The sequence below is a fragment of the Astatotilapia calliptera genome, chromosome 3 (genome assembly GCF_900246225.1).
Source record: "Astatotilapia calliptera chromosome 3, fAstCal1.2, whole genome shotgun sequence".
Lineage (NCBI taxonomy): Eukaryota > Metazoa > Chordata > Actinopteri > Cichliformes > Cichlidae > Astatotilapia > Astatotilapia calliptera.
In genome coordinates, this window is record NC_039304.1 from 35592069 (window position 1) to 35619508 (window position 27440).

The following is a 27440-nucleotide window of genomic DNA, read 5'->3' on the forward strand; positions in this document are numbered from 1 at the left end:
TGTGTCATATCAAAGTGACTGACTTGTTGTGCGATCAGCTGGTAAGGCAGGGGAGGTTCAAAGTTCATTTTTACCCCGATTGTCTCCACATCGAAGCACACCATGGGGTTTTCCTTCTCGGTGGGTAACTTATAACAGCCTTTATTAAGCTTTCTTTGATATTTATGTTCGATGCTAGCGCTAGCTGCGCTAAGTCAAGCATGAGATGATTGGATTGTACGAGCTAACACAAGGCTTATCAGTGTAGCTTAGCTTTCTAGGCTAACTGCCCGCTTACAGTTTGTCAGTCTGTAGTTTAGCGTTAAACCTATTGTTAGTAGCTATATTTTACTCACAGGGTGTTCTATGTCGTACGCCAGTCTTTCTTTTCCTTTCGTTTTCATAGCCCTGTCAAGGCAAAATCAATAGCTAGCGAGCTAAAGCCATCAAAGGTGTTGCTAACGTTAAATGAAGCGAAATGTAGATTAATCAGCAGTAAACACAAGCGGGACGTCGGCCTGCTGCTTACAGCAAGCTCGGACACTTAACGGTATGTTTTAATAAGACTGACTGCCTACATTACAATAACTCCTGTGTTATTGCATGGCACCCGTCACTGGAGCATCTTCTGCATTGCATCTGTTAAAGCTGTTGCGCTTTTACTGCGTCAACAGAAGACGCCGATTTGTAACTGCAGCCTTACATTTATGACTGCAGGGTAATGGTGAGCTTAATGATTGTATGTATTAGTGTAAATAACATAAAGAAACTGCTCTTAGTTGGTATAAGAGCAGTGCTAGACGATGGTATTGAAAGAGGTGGGACAAATGAGGAGGATTTCGGGACATGAAACAGAAAAGGGGCGTCACGATTACACATTGTTAAAGGGAGAATAACTTAAAGGATCCCAGTTATTAATAATCATAGTAATGAATAACACGGTAAATGCTGAGAAAACGCTATTTAAATAAAAAAAATTGTAATTTAAGGCTTCAGACTTCGATAGGACGGCTTTGTTTACTAACCTTAAACCATTTAGAGCAAATCTGCTAGCAGACACATTTTCTTAAATTATATACTGTCTTTAATTTCTTTTTCTCAGCCATTGCTGTTTTATTTCTTATTCTTTACGTTGACTGGAGAGTATGCACGAGTCCCTTCGAAGTGTAATAAAAAGTGAAAGTGAATGAATTCATTAAACAGGATGTTTCTAATTGTGGGACTTCTGAATGCATGTATTTTGAAAGCAAGTTCAGGCTTTGCAGTAATCGTAAATGCCTATCTTATGTGTGTACCATGCTCTTCAAGCTGTATCTCACCACAGGTTTTTACAGGTCCACACCCCTTTGTGTGTGTCGCAGCAAATGAGGCTGTATGTTGGGAAATTCTTTGAGTTTAGGCTTCCTTTTGGTTGCATAATAAACTACAATGAGGAAATTTTAAGCTTAACAAGGAAGGGAAAACATGATAGTAATCCAGGTGCTGTATCTGTGACTTAAAGGAATTTCAGGTTGTTCACGGAAAAACTGCTGTGTTGGTGTGAATAAAACAAATAAATAGTTTAGGTCTGCTTCCATTCAGTCTTTTTTTTTTCTCTCTGTCACACAGATTTGAGTCAGAGGAGGACCTGGGTACACCTCAGTCCTGCTTCAGATACATAAATGATGGAAGGATCAGAGGTTCAGTCCTTGACGACGGCATCACACCAGATGAATCTCCTTAATGTCAACACGTCTAATGCAGACGAGGAGGAAGAAATCTCTCTCAACAGTGCACAGGAGGCGGAAACCTGCAGTCAGGCAAAAGATGAATTGCAGCTTGACGGTGAATCAGTCAAGACTACAGCACTTGCTGAGATGGACACAAAGACGGAACATGAAGCTCAAACATGCAGTCATGAACATCCAGATGTGAAAGAGGAGCCTGTTGATACCAGAACTGTTTTAGTGGAAAGTGGGAAGCCTCCAGAAAGTCCTTCAAATGAGAGTGGTAGCACTTTGGTAGCCCCAGTACCTACTGTGGATGTAGTAGAAAACTCTCCTTCTGTTCTTAAAGGGACTGAAGATACCGTATTGACTTTTGATGCTACCATTCCAAATGGCAATGAACAGCCATCGCTCTTGGTTACAAATTGCCCCACTGAGCCATCACCTGCTGAGGATAGTAGTTCAGCTGAGAGTCCATCATCCTCTTCTGTCCATAGCACTTCCAAAAACTCACCCACAGACTCAACAACAACCTCCGGTATTTCTAATGGACCTTCTACCCCGATCTCTGACACCTTTAGCTCCTCGCTTGCTTCCAGCCCTCAAACCAGTGCCAAAAACCTGTTTCCCTCAAATTCTTCTGCAAGTCCTTATGACACTGATTGCAGCCGAAAGCTTATTTCTCAGATCCAGCGGTCACTGTCACAAGAGTCACTGCTAGATGAGCTTGAGTCTGAGCTCTTGGCTTGTCAGCTGCCGCATGGTGACGATAGAAGTGAGCGGAAAGGGAGCTCACCTGTCAATGGACTCCCCACGGACCAGGAGGGATGCATGGTAGTCTTCGAGAAGTGTGTGCAGTACAAATATGCACAACAGGAGAAGGCTATTCAGAAGTAAGTTGGTATTTTCTACATATTCATATCGCAGGTCATTAGAAAGTGCCATATTTACTGTACTTGACTTTTAAATGGGATCAGTCTACTCATTTAATGTTTTTTTTCTTACTTTGAAAAAGCAGACATAGGAGAATAATTATGTCAAAACCTAAGCATTAATTTTTGTGATGAATACAGAGTATAATCCACAGATTTTTCCTGTCCCGCTATGCCTCTTGGCCTTAATAGCAGCAGTCAAGATTCTTTTAGAGATTCAAAAACTACTTTATATGGGCTTGACCTGAATTGAGATTGTGCGTGCTCTCTTGTTTGTACAGGTTGCTTGAGGAAAACAAGAGACATCAGGAGCTGATCCTGGGTATCTGTTCAGAGAAGGACAAAATGAGAGATGAGCTCAAAAGGAGGACAGAAACAGAAAAGCAGCGCTTTGCCACCATTACAAAGGTTAGTGTGCCCCTATGCTTTTTTATGTTGTTCAGGGTTATATGGAATTCACTGTTTATGATATAAACTCAAGTAATGAGGGGGAAAACTTGGTCAAAGTCAAGCATATTCCAAACTAATAGGCCATATTTATTTGGATGTGTCATCAAGTTTTGTTCTTTTTCCAAGAGACTTATAAAAAATGGTAATGGAAGCACATTAACCAAATGATTTTTCCATCACTGAGAAAATTTTCCACTTCAGTGTTTTTAATCTGATTTCTTGTCAGACATATCAGTATTCAGACATTCATACAAGTACCTTTTGAACCAGATGCAATTTTTTCCTGTTGGATTTGTTGGGTCAAGCTGTGTTCAAAGCACCACACTGGAGTGCTGGCGTATATGTTTTGTAAGGACATGTTTTTGTGGTTTTTACCAAACTTGGCAAAAATGATATTCAGATCAAACCTCACCAAAGTTATCTTGTGGAGTTTTGCTTTTCAGTGGTATGAGTCTGTTAAAAGTCAATTGAAATTGGCAAAGTTGTGAGGTCAGCAATGCTTTGATCTGTCAAATTCAACCTTGGTTTTGGCACTTGTGATGGAATGTGACCCGGTGCATTAAGCAAAATACAAAAACCATGGACACACCTGATGCTTTTAAGTTGCTGGGATGGATATCTGAGCACCTTTCTAGTTAGAGAACAAGGGTACATTCAAGAAAATAATTAGTCTGTTTTGTATTGTTTAAAATGGGAGAAGCAAGCCTGTGTAGTTGTACCCTTCACTGTCACATATCAGTTTGATTAAAAATTGGAGTACAGCTGTGTATAACTGGTAAACAGGCGAGTCAAACAAAACAGCCCGGTGATGTGTACTGATTGCCAACATTCAATGGGCATGAACATCATCATTTGTGTGAATTCTATGCAGTTTTTAATATCCCGCCTTTTTTGTGGTTTCTCCCACCACAAAAGCTTCTTACAAAGCTTACCCACCTAGCTACAACTACAAACATAAAGTGCGTTTCTATTCATCGGGCTCAGTTAAGCATTGCTGTTGCCATGGAAGCAACAATAATTGGTTAATATGTTCTTGGTAACATGGTTTGTTTAAGCACTGCCCTAGCAGACAGACAGGAGTAATTTTATTATTACACGCATCCAGTATATGCCTGGATCATTTTTGTCCAGCAAAAATCCAAAATAATTTCATAATTTTGTTTACTTTTCAGAAATGTAATAAGAAAATAAAGACTTTGCCATAAAACAATCAGATTAAAAGATTATATTTCAGGTAGAAGAGGCTCTCGTCTGTCATTCGTCATTATTTTTTAATGGAGTATTTCCATGTTTACAGTACAAGTATCTAGAGGGGTTGAAAGCCCTGACACCGCTGTCTAAATGTAGTTATTCCACATTCTGTCTCAGTTGTCACCCTGCGTAGCAGGTTATCCCAGGTGTGGCCCAGACTTCAAAATTGCCCAACTAGTTGATTACACTGTCTATTCCTGTTTTTGCAGTTGGAGGCGAAGGTGAACGAGCTGCTGAAAGAACTGAAGGAGTCGCGGGATAAACTTGTTCACCAGGAGCAGTCAGCTAAAGCTGCTCTCCAGCAGATGCAGAAGGAGACAGGTTACCGGATTGAACAGGTACAACTGGAACCTATTATTCACCTGCATCCTTGATAATCTGGTAGCACAAATTAGCTTTGCCTCAGTCTTAAAGTTATGTGCACCTCTGCTCTCGTTTCTGTCTTATCAGTAGGCCAGGTTTATCACAGTTTTTACATTTTTTAAAAAATGTTAAAGGGAGGGGGGGAGTATATTATAGTTCCACTGAGTGGTTGGATTGGGGGGGGGGGTCACTATTGTTGAAGTGTAGGTAAAATGGTTTTCTGAGCTTCACAAGATATAACGGTGCACATTCCTGCCACCAATTTTATGAATGCCTGCTGATGGTGTTGGTGTTATTAATGTACTGACAAGAACTAATGTTACAGCATCTTGGCGAGAGATCGCATAGTGAAAAAACTGCATCTCAGACAGCTAATTAAATTCAAACCACAACAAAGCGCTCTGGACTAGTCATTCACATCATTCACAACAGTCAGGGGCTTTTTTTGTATGTACTCTGTTTATAGAAGAAAGGTTCACATTGTGTAATAATGCACCTATTTGCTGAATAGAGTATAGGGGTATCAGGGCAGGATACATGGCAGCACATAAAGCAGTTTTCCCCTTGCTATAGGTTCTAGTTTGAGATATGGCTTTCTAAAATATAAATGTCAATGTCACATTCTCTTCTAAATATTTTTGTGTTAGTCTTTAGATTAAAGTACTTGCTGAAATGGTTAAAATGAAGTCTAACTACAAAAATACTCAGGCTTTTGTATTCTCATTTTCTTTCAAGCTGTTTGCGCAAAACTAGCAGCTGAATGTTCAAGGTCTTTGCACAGCAAACTCTTGTTATTGCAGATTTAATCACTTGTTAAACGAATAGTGCAGGGAAGCACATTTTCATCCAACCATTTGCACACCTGGTTGAAACCATGGAAGGGACTTTTCTCTTGACAGTTTTGTCACACTTTACAATTTTTAATTTCACTGCTCAATGAGCAGTAGGGGTTTGATTTTGCACTTGGTTGTCTCTCTTTAAGCCCTTCTCTTGAATCATTCCTCTCTTGTACTAATAGTGTGTCCCGCTCATAATCAGCTGGAGCCCCCGAGGATCAAAACATTTGGTATTGTTAATCTAAAGACGCTTTGTGCCAAATAAAAGATAATTTCTTTCCTTTGAGTTTCCCCACAGTGGTTGGTGGACCCGTGTGCTTTTGTACAAGAAAGAAGGCGTACACAGCCTTTCTTAAATTTATAATACAATTTTATAAGGTTCTCCTGTGCAAATACACGCCATCCCAAGTACTGTGCAACAAATAAATAAAAGAGTGTAATCAGCTGCCTTTCAGAGGAATCGCCCATTGACAGACTTCAGCTCCATCATAAACCACAGCGGGTGGCAGAAGCCTTTTTCTCCTCTGCAGGATGCATAGCAGCACACAAAGTAGTTTATCCACTTGCTGCTTATTCTTTTCAGAGCAAACCTCCAGCATCCATTATGTTATTTTTCCTCCACACATTATTTTAGATGTTTAACTGTGTTAGCAGAGCCTGTCCTACTATCGTTTCAGCCATACACACATCAGCTGCTTAAATGGCACATATTTATTTATCAAGCTTTCACTGACTGAATGTGTCTTCTTTGGTTCCTTGATACCATTTCCTACCATTTTTAAAAAAAAAAAAAACCCATTTTGTTTAATTACGTTGATGAATTACTGAATCATTTTAAAAAATACAGTTAAGCCCTTGTTAGTGTAAGAAAAGAAAAATATGGGAATTATAAAAGCCTGGGAGCGTTACTGTCCTTTACTAAATAATAAGCTAATAAATTGCCTTCAATAAGGAGCAGATTTTTATTTTTTTTTAATATAGCTGGCAAATGGAAAGCTTGTTGGCTCCATTTGTAAAATGCTGACAGATGAACAGTGACAGTCCTGAAATCTACCCCCACTGCATCTGGGGAGGGTGCATGTGTTTCTCCAGCTGTCTGTCACTTGTCCAGGTTATGGAAGGCAAAGTAAGGTAGCTGATAAATCACTGCCTCAGCCATCTGCTGTTGGACAGTTCCAAGAGAAACGTCAGTTGTTTTTGTGATATGTATAAGGACCTAACAATACGAGTATCTCAGTGATCGAAGTGTCAACTGACATCTCCTAATATTAAAAAAATAAAACTCCCCAGGTGAATAAGAAATGTGATGAGGCGAGGCAAGAGAAGGAGACCATGGTGATGAAATACGTGCGGGGTGAGAAAGAGGCCCTCGACCTGAGGCGGGATAAAGAGAGTCTGGAGAAGAAACTGAGAGAAGCCACCAAAGAGGTGGATCGCCAGGCCCTGCGAGGAAACCAGCTGGCTCAGGAGAAAGGGCGGCTGCAGCAGCTGTATGAAGCAAAGGTGACTATTTTATAGTGCCTCTGTTTTATAGAGAGAGTTTTGTATTTATCTATTTGAACTCATTTAAATTCAGCCTAATTTGCCACTAGACATAATAAAAAAATAGACATAGCTTTTGCTTTGAATACACAGTACTTCACAGTGAAAATTAGATCACATAAGCGACCTTATATTAGTTTTTCAGTGAAGCGAGCATTGTGTGGGCGATAGATTTATTCTTCCTACGGTGGTTTGCAGATGTAGGACCCTTTTAGAACTATCAGTGAGAAACAAAAAGCAGGTTTTTTAATAAAAGAAATGTTGGCTCCCAACCAAATATCTGTTTGCTGATCTGTCCTTTGAACTGCGTTCTTAGGAAGGGGAGGTTGGCAGGTTGACTCGAGATGTGGACAAACTAAAGGAGGAGATCAACTCCCATCTCATCAAGGTCAAATGGGCCCAGAACAAGTTAAAGAGTGAGGCAGATGCGCACAAGGTAATGTAACTTTTGTGTTTATTTTTTGTTATTTTATTAAAATTTAATAGTCAATGAAGGTAAAAAAGGAGGTGTACAAGGTTAATTTGACCTCTGTTGCATATATTATCCTCAGGATTTCGATGATATTATAGAGTGAGCATGTGCACCTCAGCATGCTAGAGCCAAATTTTATTCAAAAATTAAAATGACACATTTACATGACTACATGCAGCTCCAGTTTTCAGAGTATGCCTTACCCATATTATTAAAACAGCATTCCTCTTCTGGTTAATGTTAATTTCCTTTTGTTTAAAGACCGGTTGTTTGTCAAAGACTTACGCCAGCATACAAATTACATCTCCTTCAGTCATTTTTGTCTGCAGACACGCCATAAAAAAACATAATTAGAGGCGTCTTGTGAGTCACAGGCAAAATGAAATGGGGTGAAAATGGTACAGTAATGGACCTGCAAGAAAATCATCATTAACATCATAGCTGTTTTTGAGATCGTCTTATTACAAACTAATGGTTTTATTTTTGAAGTGACTCCAAGCAAATATGAGGCTATAAACAGAGGGGAAATGGTAAAAAAAAAAAAAAAAGGTCGGTGGTTCCTGAAGGTCGCAGCTGTTGAGCCACTTTTCTGTGTGGTTGACAGGTATCTGTGCATCTTAAAATTGTGCTTTAGTGCTATAGTACAAAAGCATATTTGTGTTTATTTGCAGGAAACTAAAGACAAACTGAGAGAGACCACGTCCAAGTTGGCCCAGGCGAAGGAAGAGACTGAGCAGATCCGCAAGAACTGCCAGGACATGATTCGAACATACCAGGTTTGTGATATTTAACACAGGAAAATAACAGATTGCTCAAGACCATGGAAGAAGTAGATTTTCCCAGAATCAGTCTGAATAAGTGTTTATTTGTGCATGATTTGTATCTGTCACTGCAATCAGTTGGCTTACTTTTGAATAAATGGCCTAACCCAACACAAAAGTTGATCTTTAACTATAACATGCTATTACGCGTGCAGACAAAGACTGCATGACGCTATTGCCGCGGCATTGTTCTTTTCATAGAATTTAAAAATATGCTATTCAGTAACAACTGAACTAGAGCACGACCGATTCTGCTTCAAGAGAAAAGCATTTTTCATTTGTACCTTGTGATGGTAGCAAAGAGCTGTGCTAGTCTCTGTCTCTGTGGTAGAAAGATTATTACCTTTTTTTTAAATCGCAGACAACGGTGTCAGCATATCACAAAGTAAGACTTAAAAATAAAACAATATGACATAAACCACAAATGGAAAATCATTACTGGCAGTTATTCCCTGTTATTTGTGTCTATAAAAATATTTTCCTTCAACTGAGACCCCTCTTTTTTTATTCTTTTTTTTTTTTTAAGGCTGTCTTTTTACACTGTATTTGACTTTTCTCTTGCCCTGTTTGTTTTTTAAAATCTTCACTGTCTACTCTCTTTCAGGAATCAGAGGAACTCAGGTCCAATGAGCTTGATGCTAAACTTAAGGAGACGAAAGGAGAGCTGGAGAAACACAAGCAGGAACAAACAGACCAGTTAGAGGTGAAACTAAATACGCATACACAACACATTCTCAGAGATGTGTACCCAATCCTATCATCCACTTTGCCCTCCTAAGGCAAAACATAGCATCTGCATGTCAAGTTCAGTTTACTACATTGCATTATAGCATTAGGATTTTCACTGAATAAGCAGTAGATTTGTTAGATTGTGTTAACAAGAGTTGAAAACTGAAAAATTGGGGAAAATGTAATAATAACACAAAAAAGAGAATTATAACGTAGAGAATAAAAAAAAAAAAAAAACCCTCCCCATTTTATTGAAGATTAACTTGTTAAACTAGGTTGCTAGAAGGAGCCTTTGACACTGACAAAAAACAACAGGAACTTTAAATAAATTGGTTATGTTTGTGCACTTAGTTGATAATGAGGTTAAACTGCATAAAACTAAAGATTTGTAACTTGTGTTGCTTTCTTTAATCCTAAAAGTTGGATGTCTGAGCTGGGAGAGACGTCATCCTGAGTTTATGTTTTGCAGTTATACTGCTTTTTCACACTGCTGCAATCTTGGATTATGGAGTTGGGATTGGTGGGGCTTCTTTGACTTTCCAAGTGAGAAATCTAGCTCTGCTTTTTGTGAGGATGCGCTGATTTTTATCGTGTAGAGATCCCCATATTCACTCCTGGACAACGATTGATGCAAAACGGCAAAAACAATAGTTAGTGGGTGACATAACTGTTTGATGAATGAAGGTTTACTTTTACTTGTGAACTCAATTTCGATTTTTATCTGTGTGACGAGGCACCAGAAGACAAAACAAACAATAATTCAAAATTGCACATACGCTGTGATTCGCCAAGCCATTATTCAGCCTTTTATTGATTGTCGATGCCAGCTCTTCTAGTAAAAATGTTTTTGGCCTGTTTTTCTCAGTTTGAGAGATGTAATTGCCTTAACTTGGACGAGATAACAAACTGGCATTCGCGCTCCCCGAGCAGACATGCCTTACACGCAGGCACAAACGTGGACTCAATCCAAACACAATGGCCTGTTTTTTGCTGCTTCCTGCTCTAAAGGGAAATGCACTTTAAAAATAAATGGCCTAGAAATAATCAATATGAAGCTGTGCATTTCAACAACAACTCAGGATACATCACACATCTCCTGTTTTCATTCTACAGCCTGTTTTGTTTTTCTAGAAAGTCCTTAAAATGTCTGTGTTTAAATGAGATGGTCTTAGATTTACATTTTGATGGATTTAAGGTGGCAGATGTTTTTTACATTGTTTTGTTTTCTTCAGGGGTCTGAAATTTGATCATAAAGAGATTCATCCAGTTAGGTATTATGTCAGAGATTTTATTCTTCCCAGTAACTGGAGAGTACATTGCAGGGCCATCACTGATACTGTGTGGAAATAGTTTTTAGGACAGGGTTTATCATGGATGTTGATTTTTGGCAGATGTCACTACTCTGCTGATGAATAAACTGGTCCAAGCCTGTGTTTATTTTAGTATGTGTGTTATGCTCAAGTGATGATGCATCTCAGTCATAAATAATGCAAGTACAAAGTTTCCATTGGTTTTTGGCTATAAAATTAGATTGGAAGGGATAAATGTAAGAATCAACAGTAGAAAATTTACCAGCATCTCCATTACTGCCATGTTGTCGTGGTTACCACAGACTACTAATAGCTTCTGGGAAAAGTTGACTTTCAGTAGCACTGGTAATGGCTTTGTTAAAAAGATGGTCATTGCTTTCACATGCTTAATTAATGCATAAATAAAGCAACTTTAATGAACAGATTACTATAACACACACAGGTTGCCCAGGAAGGCTTCTGCATTAAAAATTCTGCAACTGTATGATTTTCTTTTTTGACCGATAGTTGCATTGCTTTGTAAAACCACTGAACTTAAGTTGTAATAATTAGTCAGAATTAGCAGAGTTCTGACCAATGTTATTTATAGACAAATATGCTGGCTAGTATTTCAACATCACTGAATCACAGAGTTTCCTATTTTGAGTATAGTGTGGAAGTGAAAGCAGGTGTGGCCCCAACTGCATGTTTCATTTGCAAGTCAAACGACCAGTCCTGGTGAAAAATGACTCCATAGTCGTCTCAGTAGTACTGGAGGGCAGGGTATTGTTATGCACTGATTAGATTTCAGAGGTTTTTGGGGCCAAATAATAGGTTTTCTAAATATAAAGCATGAGTAACAAGGGTCTGGTGACATTAGGGTAAACAGTAATTGGAGACTGGCAGGGCCAGAATTATTGCAACTTGTGATCTTGTTGACTTTGGCAGGTCTATGACCACTCGCATTCAGTTGCCATCTTCAGAGTGACAAAACGGCAATAAGATGGAGTCTGTTTGGTATCAACCTGAGGTTGAATGTAGTCTGTAATTAATCAGCAAATGTTGCAAATCTGTCTTCTGTAAAACTGTTGCAGTCTGTATGCACAGAAATTCACATTAAATCCAGCTCTGAAAAGAGCTGGAAAAAAAAATTCAGAAATTTCTCCACAAATAGTGACATTGTTGCTGCAGGATGCAACACGATATGGCACTCAGCAACCTTGCTTTTATGTAGGAAGATGACCAGAATACAAGCAAATGTAACCAGCCAGTTATTTGCAGTCGGGGTGTACCAAATAGGTGCTGCAGAGGATTTGTGCTCATTATTGTATGCGTTTTTAAATTAGACTGCAATTATTTGCAACTGGATGGCTACATACATAAACTGGCTATCATGGTAATCATCTGCATAGCAGAATAATATTGCTTTAGAGAAGTTTTTATAATTGTTTTTTTTTTTTTCTTTAAGTATTGGTCCCAGGACAGAACCCTGTGGAACTCCATAATCAACTTTTGTGTATGTGAGTTACCAGACTGAACAAAAAGAGAGGAAAATTTGTTGGGTATTCTTTTGATAGCTTATTTTAAGAGCTTATTTTTACAGAAGCAATGCAAAACACAAAACAGTGGTTGCATATCTAATGGACAATCTACTGCATCTGGCAGCTACACCGGGTGAAAGCCAAAGAGCTGGAAGACCTGAAGAGGAGCTATAAAGAGGCCATGGATGAGCTTGATACGCTACGCACAAAGGTTTGTTCGACATACAGGTGTTTAAACATTGGCACACAGGATATCTCCAGGTCTTCACTGCAAGAAAGTTGTGTTATTCTTTAGTTAAAGTGTCTGGAGGATGAGCGTCCACGGTGGGAGGATGAGCTGACCAAGTACAGGGAGATCATCAACCGGCAAAAAACGGAGATTGGCCGCCAGAGAGAAAAACTCGAAGAGGTGACTGCACTTCAGGAGCAGCATCAATGGTACAGCCACACACTCACCCATATAGGAAGTGTGATGGGACACCACCGCACACTGAACAGAGCAGTTTTGCATATGTGGCATCTGACAGAAATAAATAAAAGATAGCACATTTACATAGTAACAAATATTGAAGCACCATCAACTAAAGGGCCTAACTATACTTAATGCACAAAAAAGTGACATTTGTTATTTCACTATGAGCAAGCATGTTTAGTATAAGTTTTTGTTTTGTTTTTTTTGTTTTTGTTTTGCTTTGGACCTGTATTACCATGCTGACATGACAGTTTTTTATAGAAATGTACAGTTTGTAATATACTACCTGTTCTTCTTTTTTTCTCACTCAACTGCTTCATCAGAGCATTTAAAGATAGAGCAGAGACAGATATAGCATAGAGGGCAGGAAAGGGACTCTGGTCCCTGTGTGGGTGTGTGACTGTGATGGCCATGTGAAGATGATTTAATAGAAAGAAGGGATAGTCACAGTAGAGAAAACTGAAACATTTTTATATTTGTGCAAAAGAAAAGGCTTACCTAAATAAGCAATGCAATCCATGTACATTTAATTATATTGAATAGTTAAAATGTTTAGCTTGCCATTATTATTATTATTTTTTTTTTTAGTCATTGAGCCCATTTAAAGCCCATTTAATGATTTATTTATTGTTTTCTGGATGTAGCGATGAACAGGAAATCAAATCACTTCGTGATGAAGTGGATGGCCTGACCAATCAAATGGCTGACCTGCACCGTGATGTACAAGGCAGCAGAGAGCGTGAAGCGGAGTTACTGGGCTTCACTGAGAAGTTGAGCAGCAAGAACGCTCAGCTTCAGTCGGAGAGCAACGCACTACAGTCTCAGCTGGACCAGCTAACTAACAACTTCACCGAGCTTCAAGGAAAGCTGGAGGAGACCAACAGGCTGCTGGAAGACAAGGTTGGCGTACTCTGAATGCACTATCTGATACAATGCATTTGTTGATGAGATGAAAGATAAAAATGATACTAAACTCATTTTTGTCTTTGTTTTTCTTCTTTTTTGAAGTTGTTATCAAATTGTTTTGGTTTCAGCGTCTGCTCACGTTTCCTGGTTTGATTAAAGAAAGATTGAAATACATTTTCTAATCAAATGTTTGAATCATTTTGTAGAAGCAGAACTGAGAAAACATACAGTGGATCACTGTGTTGTTATAAGTAATGACATTTTCCTGCTTGAAATTCAGGAGAAAGCCTTAAAATATCTTTTTAATTTTGTTTTTAAAGCAAGCAGCCATTCCAATATATATTACTACTATATAATTGGTGTTATTACATCATTAGTCTTTTTTTTTTTTTCTTACACCATTAATCCTGCAGTCACAGCAACTGAAACAGGAAGAGGCGCTAAGACGACAAGAGGTGCAGAGTCTGCAGGAGGAGCGGGCAGCACTGCAGACGGAGGTGGCCCAACTGAAAACCAGAGTAGAAGAGCTGAGGGATGAGCTGGTGACTCAGAAAAGGAAGCAAGCTGCTAATATCAAAGACCTCACAAAACAGCTAACACAAGGTCAGATACCCTAATGTATTTATGCATCTCTTGTTTTTGTATAGAAAGTCTAGAATAATAATAAAGGTTGGTTTGAAAAGGCAGATGATTTCTCAAACATCTATCATGGAAAATGGCAGCGTCTCGGTTGTTTAGTGCTTTACACATTTTCCTAACAAGTTAAAAATCCCGAGTTCCATCTAAGGAGAAGACCGGTCTCAAAGAGATCTGTGCAAATCAAACATGTGCAGACACCCACTGTGACAAACCCTTTGCTAACTGTCATGAAACAACAGAATAACTGTAATATAGAGAATTGTATCATTTCATTGAATTATCAACCCTTCAATAGTTTTGTCATTCATATATATAAAGTACTGCAGAAAAGTCTTGATTCACCTCATTTTTCTTTAGATTTAGCTTCCAGGGAGCCAGCTTCTCATCATTTTTTTAAAGTAGTCTTAAGCAATAGTTCTCCAGGCTTATCGAAGGGCTTTCATAGTTCTTTTTGGACATTTGCTGTGACATTTTGCTCATGTTCTTATTTTTTGGTTCCAAAGATAACACCAGCAAGGAGATTCCCAAAGAGCTATTAGGTGAAATATTGGCATATCTCAGAATGGTGTGCACAGTGTGCTTTAAAAAATTTGAGGATAAAAGAAGAAGTGCAAGGCCTGAAAAATTATCTCCATCAGATAAACATTATTTGAAAGTCATATCCTTAAGAATTGGGGAAAAAAGCCAGCAAAAACCTGACACATGTATCTGGCCCGTCTTCTGATTCTGAAATCGCCATCTATGTATGAAGGACTTCAGGAGACAATGAGTGTCTACAGCCTACAGTGAAGGCTCTGTCATGATTTGGGAATAGTGGTGTTGGAGATCTTGTCAAAACTGGTGGAATCATGAATACAGAAAACCTTCAAGAGATTCTCAACACAATACCATCTGGAAATCAACATGACAATGATCGCAAAAATAGTGTCAGGGCAATTAAAGTATACCTGGATAAGAAAACAAAGAGGAACACTATCACAGAGTCACATAACGAGGAGAATCTGCAAAGTGATTGATGAGTGTACAGGTGGATCCCTGCTGTGGTTATACCTAACAGGGTGAGCCAGCTTCCCTCGCCTCTTCTCTGGGAGCAAAGAAAAACCTTAGAGCTGAAAGTTCAGCACTTTTATGTTCTGTGATCAATCCTTTCACTTTCAGCTGTCTTGTAGGCTAGAGAGGACATTTTTCTTGGCAGAAACAGTAATTTTTCATCAGTGTAGCAGTTACACTTAATCAGCATAGTCATTTCAAGCCTTTGTTCAACCTTGGAAGGTTTGCTGAGCCTGCAGGGTTCTTCAAAAGCAACCTGTGTCATGTTTATTCAGGTTGAATCCTTCCGAGAGTTCAGCTGAGCTGTGATGCTCATTTTCATAATATTTAATTGTCAGTGATGTTGATTTTCACAAAGTGTCTGTGACAATGACATCTTGGTATTAGTCACTTTTTGACAGTTAACAAATCTTTCTTTTTCTCTAAAGCCCGAAAAAGGCTGGAGCAAGTTGAGAATGGAGGGTGCGAACGGGATGCCAGCAGTATGGGCAGTCGCTCCAGTTCCTCAGGTACTACTCCAAGATTTGGTTAGTATTTAACACCTAAAGTTGTAATTTTTTATTTTTTGCTATTGGGCCTTTCAATGGGATAGATACTACTACTACTACTTCTTCTTCTTTTTCTTCTTTTTCTTCTTCTAAAAAACCCCCCCCAAACATTGTATCTAGTCAATGTTTCATACAGGAAAGCAATATTTCACAGCTTATTCTTACATGATCAAAGCCACATCAGTGAAAATTGTTCATTGGTGATGTGTGTCTATCCCCTTGATGCTCCAGGTTCTTTGAATGCACGTCATGGCGGCAGCAGTGGCGTTGAAGAGCGGTCACCAGAGAGCCAGTCGGGCCCTTCGGTGGTGGTTGTGGACAGTTTCCCAGAGGTCGACAAGGCTGTGCTCGTTGAGCGTATCGTCCGTCTGCAAAAGGCTCTAGCTCGGAAGCAGGAGAAAATCGAATTCATGGAGGACCATATCAAGCAACTGGTGGAAGAGATCCGCAAAAAGACCAAGTGAGTGGGATGGACCAACATAGAGGAAGCAGAAAACGGGAAATGACACAACTTCTTGCATCTCTACCTCTAATGTTTTGGAATCTTTTTGATTGTTGCGTGCTCAAGCAGTACTTATGAATAAAGGTTTGAAATTGACAGCAGTCCCAGTGCAAATGCACAAAAGTCTCAGATACAGTGTTTCAGGCTTTATGGCTTTTATTTAAAAGATAGCAGTAATATTACAGGTTTGAGAAAATGAAACTCTCTGCAAACAACCTCTGCCTTTTAAGAAAACTAACAACTTAAAGTAGGATGTGTAGTCTATGCTACGTATACGTTCAGTTCTTTTTATTCACTTTTTAAACATCGAAACACCCTGACCAATATGACAGCTAAGCTCTGAGCGCTGAACGTATCATATCTCATTTCATAACTTGGTTCGACACAGATTTTCCAAATGATGAAAGGATGCTTCAGCTGACCTTGACCCCCATACAGACAGTTTACGGTGCTCTGCTTCCTTCTTTGTCTCACCCTCTAATCTTTTGATCCTAACCCATGAAGGCACTGACTCATTCATGACAAACTTCGCTGAAATCTATTTATAGTCTGAGCCATACATGGAGCCGCATGTGTATGACTGCTTAATGATGCTCCATCCATATTCATCTCCATCACCTGCAATGAAAAAGCCAGTGTAAAGGACGTTTGGACGATATTAATCTCATCGCATTGTTGCGTATTCTACATTTAAGGCCTCGCAGTCCATCGTGTGCTATACTGGTATACTAGGATAAAATGATCAATGAATATATGTTTATTAAATCTATATATTTGTTTTTGATATGATATAAAGCTAAAAAAATAGGATATTTAAAAAGTCAGAAGGTCTCAAAGCTGAAAGGTAAATAACTGAAGTCCTATAGTTCAGCTGTACAGTTTGCTAAAGTTCTGCTTCAGTTTTTTTTCTTTTCATCCATCCTACTTGATTCTCCTTGGATCATCTCTGCTTTCCCACTTCTCATTTGTTTCCCAGCCATAAACTCGGATTGAATCCATTAGCCTCAACCTACATTTAAGAGTTAAAATTGAGGACGAATCCCACGGTTGCGAAGCTAAATTTAGCTGTGTAAAATCTCTGCTAAGCACGGGGCTGGGTGTGGGAGGGTTACACTACTCAGAGCAGGGATGTAAATTTGTCCTTTTTGCCTTTCTGTCCCTATCCCTCCAGGACAGCCCGGTGAACACTGACAAGATAGCTGTAAGGCCGAAGCAGGTGATGAATAAAGAGACTGATACATAGCGGCTAAATCTTAAAGGGTTTCAGATAAAGGAGAGTTGGTGGCTAATCTTCGATACCACATCCATGACACTTGTCATAATCATAGCAGTGTTTTTCATCTTTAAGCTCACTTTTGAAAGTGGGAGGAGCCTTTCTGGGTGCCACTGGTCAGGGCTGGACAATACGTTTTACATTTAAAATCTATTCAAAGTAGATATTTGATAGTGATACGGTTTATTGTTGCAATCTAAAACCCTTTTTTCTTTAAAGCTGCATCAGTGCAGTCCACTGCAGTCCCAGTGGCCCCACTAGCTCACAAATACGCCTGCAACACAGAGAGAGACACAGTGCCCCATTTGAACAGTTTGAGCCCTAAACCTTTCTTATAATTATCCCATGAAGGAATATGCAGTGGGGTCTGACTTGAGTGAGTTTTCACAAAGTCCAGTAAAGTGTTCAGGTGTCTAACAAGGATACTCATCGCCTAAAATAAATGGTGTTTTTCCAGCCTGGCGAACTCACGTGATGCAGTCGATCTTCTGTTTTGTTCTGCTCAGAAAAATCAGGTCTGAGCATCGTCTTAAGCTGCCCATTCTCTCGATATTGGCTAAAGTTCAGTTGTGAAATCTTCTTATGGCTTTAATGCAGGATCATATTTGGTCCATATTGCTTAGTCTTACAGTACCGTTGGTCTATTTTCTTTAGCAACTGTAGCTGTAGATCAATGGTATTGTAGTATTTTGTTTTTCTAAGCCAGACAGAACAAGATTCTGCAGAAACCATATTGTAATGACTGAAACCTGCGGCTACAGTTAAAAAGCTGTAGCATTGCTACAATATAATAGTCTTGCAGGAGCAAAGAAAAAATAATTGCGAAACCAGAAATGGTCCCTCCCACTTAGCAATTTTATCGCTACCTGGTGATTTGTAGATGTATTTTCACTCATCACGCAGCCTTGCATTATGTTCCCGGAGTGGCTTGTTGATGTAATGTGTGTAGGAAGTCAAAGACGGGTCAGTGTATAGAGTACAGTATATGTGATTGGAAGTAAATGAGCTAAAACGAGCAGAATTAGCAGCAGCATCCTTCAAGGGCAGTGATGTCTTTCCCTCAACTGCCACACCTGGTTATTATGGCTATTAGGTCTAAATTGGCTGTTCATGTGACTTGAATTAAAATGATACTGTTGAAGACCAGATGGGAACAAAGCAGGCGGAGGCCTTCTGCTCAGGAGGTGTTGATACCTATTTATCTGGAGAGCACTCTTTTCACTCCACTAAGGCTGCGATCAATGATAACTGTAAATCAGAGGAATACAGGCTCTGTTGCAGGCTATTGTGGGCCCACACTGGTGAATGGGTTAAGTATGCATAATGGGACGCATCACTTCAGGGATATCTGTCTCATTGCCAGTCAGGGTCATATCTTAAAGTATTTTTGCTGTTGTCATGATGTTGTCCCTTCATATTTTCTGGATGAAGGATTGTGTTATGGTTTATTGAGATCTCATCACATGCATTTGCATTTACTGAGCAGGTGTACTTGTTGTTGTACAAAATGAAGCTGATTACTTCCTGCTTATAGCCTCCATGTTCTGAATACAGACCACAATATTTTTTTTTTTTTTGTCCGCTTTCTTTCTTCCGACCTTTGAAGTCCAAAGTTTGTAATCTTAAGAACTGTGGTTTCTTAATTGAGCTGTTGTGCCACCCTCACGCTATGCATGCATGACTCGCTGCCCCTCTTTTTTAGAAGGAAAAAAAATCCCTTTGAGTCTTAGATTCAAAATAATAAGTCATTGTCATTCTAAATTTCTGATCTCTTCCCCCTGCCGACCTGTGCATGCCATTGAGCACATCATGTAGCCACATCTTTAATTTCTGTCACTTTTTTTGTTTTTACTAAACACTGTCGTGATGGAACTGGGGTCCTAATATGGACCCTTGCAAGGCTAGTCTAGAGGTAAGTTTAATTTTATGTCTGTGGTAGCCCATGTGTTTTTCTGTGAGTGTGGATGGGGATATTTTCTGGTGGTGGCTCTTTTATGATACTTGCAGAGCTATTATCCATATAATTTTGCACCCATGTACTTATTTGCTTTGCTAGATTAGAATCAATACACCATAGCATAGTTTGAGGTAGATGTTCGCTTTCCTTATGTGTTAGATTTACATTAGCATAAAAAGCACATGCATTATAAAAGAACAGGAGCAGGACCCATCTCTGAGTATGGATGCTTAAAATGCATGTTAAAAACAATCTCTCTTTTCTGTTTATGCAAACATTGAATCTTTTCAGTTCGGGTTGAATTGCTGGTGCTTTTGCATTTTTTACAAATGTAGGCTGCTGCATGCTGATTGGTACCTGCAACTCGATTCACCTATTTTAACATGGGCCGTTAATGCATGTTATATTAATGAAAATATCACAGGCATGTTTCCGACCCTTTTCACCTCTTTCCCAACACATTCACATAAATGCCTCTGCGAACAGGAATAATTAAACGGTGGGCTCTTCTTGAATCACTTAGTCCCCCATGCATGTCTAAATCTAGGTGTTTAACACTGAAAGACACCACTGGAGGTCAGTGTAATTGACTAGAATGGATCCATAGCTTGTTGCAGACTGAAAGATGACTGATCTATAAAGCTCCTCATAGCACAGGATGATGTTTTGTACTCATTTCCATTTATGGTTCTGTGTTAATTCCTACTTTGCATTTTTCATAAATACTTAATGAGTCTTGGTGGCAGTAGTGGTAGTTGTGTTTAATATAGAAATAGAAGCGTTTTAAACACTGTATTCCTATCTAATGAATCTTTTTAAAAATCTCGAGTCTTTCAGCTTTTATTATTTTAAGTGCCCCCTACTCTGAGCTCATCTTATAGCTAGCCACCCTGAATTTGAACTACACATTGCTAGTTGATAGTTGAGTACTTTAGGTTTATGGTTGGATCGACAGCGGGTTACAAATATCGATTATAGTACTGGGTTGTTGATCTTTTCTCTAGGACAGTACGCAGCCCTCTTCAGCTATCTGCACTCCTTTATTAAGTGATTGGAAAATGAAAGGATACGGATGCAATTGGAAAAGGCCTGCGCATGTTTCAGTTTTGATGTCTAAAGTCTAACTCAAATATCTTCCCTCATATGACAGCAGACTTTAAAAAAATGCTAACATTTTAATCTCCCTACCATACTTAACCAGCATCTTTCGCTTGAGCTTGCACTTTGCATTATTTTCTCTCTCACTCTCTGTCTTTGGTCACATATTGACGGAGGGGGGGAGTAAGAATGTAGGCGGCAGTAATGAATTGAAATTCAGTGGCGGCTCTCTATGGGTCTGGTCTCCTCTAAATGGAAACACTTGCTCCTCAGTGTTCGCTGGGCTGCGATGGGAAAATTGAACAACAGGAAGTTTAGAGCTGTTAAGTTGATTAATTCTCTTCTTTCCCTCTCTGTGACACAAACATAGCTTAACCTCGACACCATATTGTTACTGTGATGAAAATGTATAATGAACATGAAGATTGATCTCACTTTCTCATACGCGCATGCAGGCATGCCGGTTGATTAATTGAATCCTGGTCGGCCGCTCTTACGCCGCGTTTTCATTACCTTTCCTTCTCTGACAGGCACAATAATATTCTTTCTAACTATGACTGAATGTATCCCGCGTACATGAGTGCAACAGCCCATCCCAGTGGGATTAGTATTCTTGTAATGTCGGCTGAGTTTTTTTTCTTCTTCCTTTTTTGCTGCTGGAAATGGTTTATTGCTCTGCGGGAGCATGGAGAGCTCCTAACTATGAAATCCCACTTTCTCAATTTTCTTCACTCAGCAGTCTCCAGCCGATGCATTCACTTTATTCCCTTTTACTTTTTTTTTTTTTTTTTTGAAGCATGTGGTTTGACTCATCTCCTCCCTCTTCATCCCTGCAGAATTATCCAGAGCTATGTGCTGAGAGAGGAGACAGGGGCCCTCTCATCAGAGGCATCTGATATTAACAAGGCCCACCTCAGCCGGCGGGGAGGCATCATGGCTTCGCTTTACACCTCCCACCCGGCAGACAGCGGGCTGACCCTGGACCTGTCGCTGGAGATTAACAGGAAGCTGCAGGCCGTGTTGGAGGACACGCTGCTGAAGAACATTACGCTGAAGGTAAGGCGTACCCCAGCAGGCTTCATCGCACCAGAGTATTCCTCTTGAAATGCAGAACAACTCATTTAAACGCAGTGATGATATTGATGACCAGAGCAGTTTCCTTTTGCAGCCTTAAGTTGCTTTTTAAAAAAATTTTTTTTTAAGTATTTTATTTTGTGATTCGAGCGGATAATTAATCAGCCGTGCGAGCGTCACGCTTCACCTTTGGAGCGACGCAGCCTGATGTGACTTCATTATCAAAGCGTGCGGACACTGCAATCACCATTTTAATCCAACAAATCTAAATATAAAAATGTGAGTTGATGTCAAACTGGTGGATTCACAGTTTGACGCATCACAAAACACCGAAAAATTATTCACATCAGCATTTCTAATTCATACAGCTGCCAGCGTAGCATTTCCCCTTCTTCTTCATTTGCACAGATCACGCTCGTGCTTGTAAAGGTGTATTCTGCTGCGTTCGTGTTTTTTATTTTAACGGTTGGAAGATGTTTTTGTGTTTCTAGCGTTTGTGTTCTTGTCGTACATTAATCTCACACCTCTGTAAGCCCTGGAGACTGCAGGATGCCTGGCTCGCTCTGCTTTAGCGCCTCTAGCACAAAGTTTCACACTGAGATATTTGCTATTAAACTTCTATCATCTCGACATCTTACAAATTATTATTGCGTTAAGTTCAGTCAAATTTCTTGTGTATCTCTTATGGCATCTTTTCATTGCGTCGTTGCCTTTGTATTCTGTTTAATGGCAGGAAGCAAACCGCGCCACACAGCCAGTTATTGTCAATAACCGCATGTTGTGAAACCACCATTAAAAATAATGTGATAAAGGGTGAATGTCAGACCACCTTTTCCCTTTCGTTAAGTGGCGTTATGTGATATTTGGATCGCTCTTCGAAGCTTCAAAGCCAGCCACAGCATGCATCGTATTGTCTCTGTGAGATATTTGACAGGCTGACAGTCCTGCGACGAGCAGTTTGTCAGCTTGACATAACTCGAGACGACACGTTGAAAGTCGTAGTCCAATTCAGATCAGAGCCTGCATTATTGATGCTATCGCTGAGCACAGAGACTGTGGCCTACTGTAACTGAGACATGTATTCTTTATTCATAGTTGATTTAAGCCTCATTTAATGGTGTCCATCCTCATTTAGTGTGCTGAACCTTTCGGTCTTTTAATGCACTTAGTAGTTTCTGACTTGTTGATGTCGTATCGATCAATATTCCTTCTCAGGTTTGAAACTTGAGAGGGGATATGACATCATGTAGAGGCTGGATGTGGAAAGTATTTATTTATGTCCCCTTAGTGGACACGATCAGACGTTTTTTTTTGTAGTTGTTGTTTTTTTTTAAGATTAACCTTGTTAAGACTGGCATTACCCACCCAGCTGGAGTGTGGATGTATTTATCAGAGTGCTGCGTGTTGACCTTGTTGTGTATCTATGTTGATTTGCTCATATTTATTCACATTTCGTCGCTGAACATAAAGCTTACAGCCTCAATTTGATTTTGTGGATGTAACCAGCAGTCACAACCCAAAACAACATTAGCCTGTGATTGTGTGGCGTTTCTCCATTTCACTCTGTTTTGCTCTCCACCGGCTCCTGAGGGAAATCTCTCTCCGTGGCTTCTGAATCCTCCAGAGCCGTTCAGTAGGTAGCTGCCGTCAGTTAGTGCAGCGCCGGGCTTGCAGTGAGTTTTAACAGAGGTCATTTATTTAAATGCTGCTCGCTGTGGATAAAAACAAGACAATTACAGGCAATTTACCGCTGTGTCTGTTTCTGCAGTCAGTGTGCAATGCAGTGCAATGCAAGCAAATGTCGACATAGAAAATGTCAAATGTGTCTAGAATCAGTGTCAAACATGGTGGGCCAGAAAAATAAATAAATCGATAAATAAAATGACAAAAAAATCAATCTGGTGGATTTCACAACAAAAACAACAAAACAAAATATTTCTAGCGTTTCCAACACGCCCACATAAATCCAAGCAAAGTGTCACCACTCTTTCAACATGTATTGTCGCAGCCACGTTGATGTTTATGTGGGAACAAGCTTTCATAAATATTTCCAAATGATGCAGCCAGTCAGCTTCTTATTGGTTTTTTTTTGTTTGTTTTTTTACATATTAGAGACTCTCTTCATTAAAAAAGAAAAAACCTGAACAAGACAATAAATTGCAATAAAATGTGGGAGTAATTTCTGGCTTTCAGACTTCTTTCTGCAGATGAAAGATGATTGGCAGCGTGAAGGAAGGAATGATGTAAAAACACTCAATGTTAAAATGACAGTAAAATATTCAGACAAAGCCATATCAAGGCTTCACTTTTACCGAGATGGATGATCCAGGCTTTTCTGATTTTTAAGCCGCCGATGATTGTCCTTCATATTGATGAGATTTGATGGCGGCAATTGGTTTCTGCAGACGGTGTGACTAATGCCCTGCTATTTTCAGAAAACATCAGGAAAATGGACAAGACAGGGGCCGGTTTTTAACAATAGAGTTATAACTAGCACACCGGTCCCTCGTGTGCCGCTTTAATGCTTCATCTTCCCTTTTGTTCTGTTTTTCAGGAGAACCTGCAGACTCTCGGGGCTGAGATCGAAAAGCTCATAAAGCAGCAGAGGGATCCCGAGGACGGCGTGAGGAGGAAGTGACACGACCGCCTCACAGGCCCGAGAACTATTTGAGGACCTCTGTTTGTTTTTGTTTTTTTTACACGCATGAAGACTGAGTTGAATGTCTAAGTGCCAGCAGCCTGTTTCGTGAAGAAGCACTCAAACTCTGTTTCTGTCCATTTGGGGAAAAACAAGTTATCTAAACCTACTTGAATGATCTCTATTCCATCCATATTGTAAAACTCCCTCTATTTTTTGCCTCTGACACAACGAATCTTCCTCTGGCTCACCTCTGGATCACCCCCCCCTCCCGAGCCACACCAAGAAGACTCTTAACGCCAGTCGCTTCTAGCTTGAAACTTTTAATTGCCTTGTAAAATAATTGACTTCATTCTGAATGTATAGCAAATTCTACCTGGAGTGTAGCTAAAAGAAAAAACAAGAGGCAAAGATCCTGACATTCTGACACATTAGGCTCCACAGATCTCCATCCATCATACGGTAAATACACTGAGATGATCTCATGGCCAGCATGTTCTCTCTGTCTCCAAGCCAAATGTATTATTGTTATTATTGCTGTTATTTTTTTAAAGACTGCTTCCTCAGCTTGACAGCACGCCACTCCATATTTAAAGGTAAACCTGAAGAAAACAGATCAGCCGTGGCTGGTGCAAGATTGTGAACCAAGGTTCTTCACATCAGCAAGACCTGACCATCTGTGCGACACCGCTGCTAGACTTGAAAGGAAGCAGACTGCTTCAGTTTCCTCCTGGCAGCCATCAGCAAATCCTAGAAGCAGTCCACAACGTATTTTCACTTATTTTCTTTTAGGTTGGGTTAAAACTGAGTTTTATTTTAGTACACGTGATTTCATATCTGTTATTCTTTATCACTCACTTTCCTGTGGATTTCTTTTTTTTTTTTTTGCTCTCAGTTTAAATGAATGAATACCTCAAACATTTTAGTCCTTAACCTTAGTGTTTAAACTCAGATTGTAGGCAGTTCATTAGCATCAGTTGGCAGTAGCCCATCTAATCCAGACAAGATGTGTATGTCTCGGCTTTCCGGCGTCATTAGCATTCCTCATATTTTTGGCAGATGCTCAGTGGTTGGAAACTTTTTTAGCACCATGTGTATAATATGATTTGGTAGGAGGTTGGGGGAGAAAAAAGAGACTGAAATGTTTAGGTATTCTTGTCACACTCCTCTTTTTTCTTCTTTTTTTTTTTTTTTTTTTTGTAGCGTCACTGAGTCCATTGAAGTAAATCAAATGTAGATGAATCAAAGGGAGAACAGAAGATCTGTAGCTATAGCTCAGGAAAGCCAACAGAAATATATCCAGGGACAAAGTGCAATGCTGATCCTATTTGTTTTTCTTTTCTTCTCTTTTTTTTTTTTTGTCTTTTTTTTGTGTTTCTGAACGTGACTGTCTGTCTCCATGTGGTCTGTTTATCGCTCATGTCCGTGCAACAAGCACCTGTCCCAGTGTGTGTGTGTGTGTGTGTATTTAAAATGGTGTGTGCATGGCTGCATGTGTGCCTTTTTGTTAACCTCTCGAGCCTCGTTGTGTTTACACCTTGTGTACATGCTTCAGCTGTCGGGGCTTATAGGCTTTAACCGGAGTGACCATGGAGTTTGTTCCACCGAGAGGGAACGTGCGATTTGCATTTAGAGCAGAGTCTGTCAGCCAAACGAAGACGCGCGCGCGCACACACACACACACACACACACACACACACACACCTGCAGCTCAGCATCCCCGAGCTACACACAATAATGCTTTTGTCTCTCGCTGACAGCTATTTAAGTAAGAGAGATACACATTCGCAAACACTTTGGATGAAGGGAAGAGAGCAACTCAATTTAACAATGCCAGTCTCTCTTCAGTTGGTTTGATCTGATTGCAGAAGCTGTCACAAAAGATAAGCCTCCATTTCTTTTTCTTTTTTTTTTTCCCACAGTCTGAAACGGGCTTTTATGGGTCACGCCCCCCCCCCCCCCCCCCCCAATTCACCCTGAGGCTATGTTAAAATGGACCACTATGTTAATAAAGATGAAAGTTTCCAGGATTGAGTGCGCAGAGTCTTTAAAGCCTCTCTATTTCTGCACAGAGGTTTCGGTGTGTTGACTTTTTTATTTCATTCGAACTGACTTCATTGCGACGTGAGCTCAGTATGCAAGCGTGCAGGTAGCAAACCTGGAGTTTGTGTCTTCATTCTGGGTGTTATTAGCCTTTTTTAGCTGATTTTCAGTGAAGTTGCATTTTTGCAAATTATGCCAAATTTTCATGCATCTTTAATCAAGAAGTAGGTGCTTGCTGCTGAATAAGGTGATTAACAGTCTTGTATTTTGGCAGTTTGCTTCTGGCACAGAAGCATAATACAGCCTATGCAATACAGTCGCATGGGATTGTCCAAGTAAATCCTCCGAGGCATGCTAATACGCGGCGTCTGATTTTTGGTCATAGCGTGTCAACTCGAGAGAGGCGACGTTCCCGCTGATCCAACACGATTCCACAGCCTTGAAATGAAGCCATGCTGCAGCATTGTGCGGCTGACTAAAACAAACCTCACGTTTCCCTTGATGAATATGAAAACATGGTGTTCAGTATGTGCGAGTGCCGATCTGTAAAAGAAAATGAGAGAAGTTGCCATTATTTGTTTTCCTGCTGTGCAATGATTCCCTTTGATCTGTCTTGTGGAATATTCAAACTGTGATTATATTATACATTTGTAGATATGCCATTGTGTAAAATTCTGATGAGATGTTTTAAAAAAAAAAAAAAAGATTGTGGATGATGTACATACTATGTTTTCAGGGAATAAAAGGAGATGAGTCTTAAGTTCATCTTGAATGTTCTGCAGCAGTCTTGCTTTGTGCTTTTCCTCCTTCCTGTTGACACTAACATCTGTTGTCCTGGTTTCTGTTTATCGGGCGTGGTGGAATTGAGCCTAATTCAGGTGACAAAGCGATTTTTGCACCGAGATGACCTCCCTCTCAGTGACTTTTGTCAGCTTTAGGTCCCACTTCAAAAGCAGCGGTGTCAGCGGTACTTGAGGTCATGCACGTCGCTGTGCCGCTGTCCATCAAAGCAATCTTCCATTCAGAGGATTTAAAGTCCAAACTGCTGCTTCACAGACATTCTCCTCACTGGACCTGAACGGCGCACCAAGCTGGAGCACGTCCATTTAAATATAGATATAAGTCCATACATTTTTGCTAATTTCCAGAAAGCAAATAGTATTTTTCCCTTTTCGCACCTTTTTAAATATGTGGACTAAGTGTCAACAGAACTTTGTTAGGTACACCTGTTCTACTGCTTGTGAATCTAAATATCTAATCAGCCAATCATGTGGCAATGCATTTACCGATGTAGACATGGTCAAGATGACCCACTGGAGTTCTAACTGG

At 39.8% G+C, this 27440-nt stretch overlaps 1 protein-coding gene across 5 annotated transcripts; it reads left to right on the forward strand.

Moving 5' to 3' along the window:
- Positions 1–26871, forward strand: ccdc186 (coiled-coil domain-containing protein 186). 5 transcript variants are annotated; one of them, XR_003272007.1, is made up of 17 exons: positions 1–120; positions 1588–2578; positions 2899–3025; positions 4528–4656; positions 6808–7020; positions 7376–7495; positions 8203–8307; positions 8957–9055; positions 12036–12122; positions 12207–12349; positions 13028–13283; positions 13703–13892; positions 15407–15505; positions 15758–15986; positions 21193–21412; positions 23985–24530; positions 24623–26871. XR_003272007.1 is itself a non-coding variant. In XM_026163096.1 (16 exons), exons 2-16 carry the CDS (start codon positions 1641–1643, stop codon positions 24066–24068), a joined length of 3039 nt encoding a protein of 1012 aa, XP_026018881.1. In that variant the 5' UTR covers positions 1–120; positions 1588–1640; the 3' UTR covers positions 24069–26871. The 5 variants fall into 5 exon arrangements, 2 of the variants coding, with proteins under 2 accessions (XP_026018881.1, XP_026018882.1); XR_003272008.1 differs by having other exon boundaries at positions 24665–26871; XM_026163096.1 differs by having other exon boundaries at positions 23985–26871.
- Positions 26872–27440: the final 569 nt, after the last annotated feature.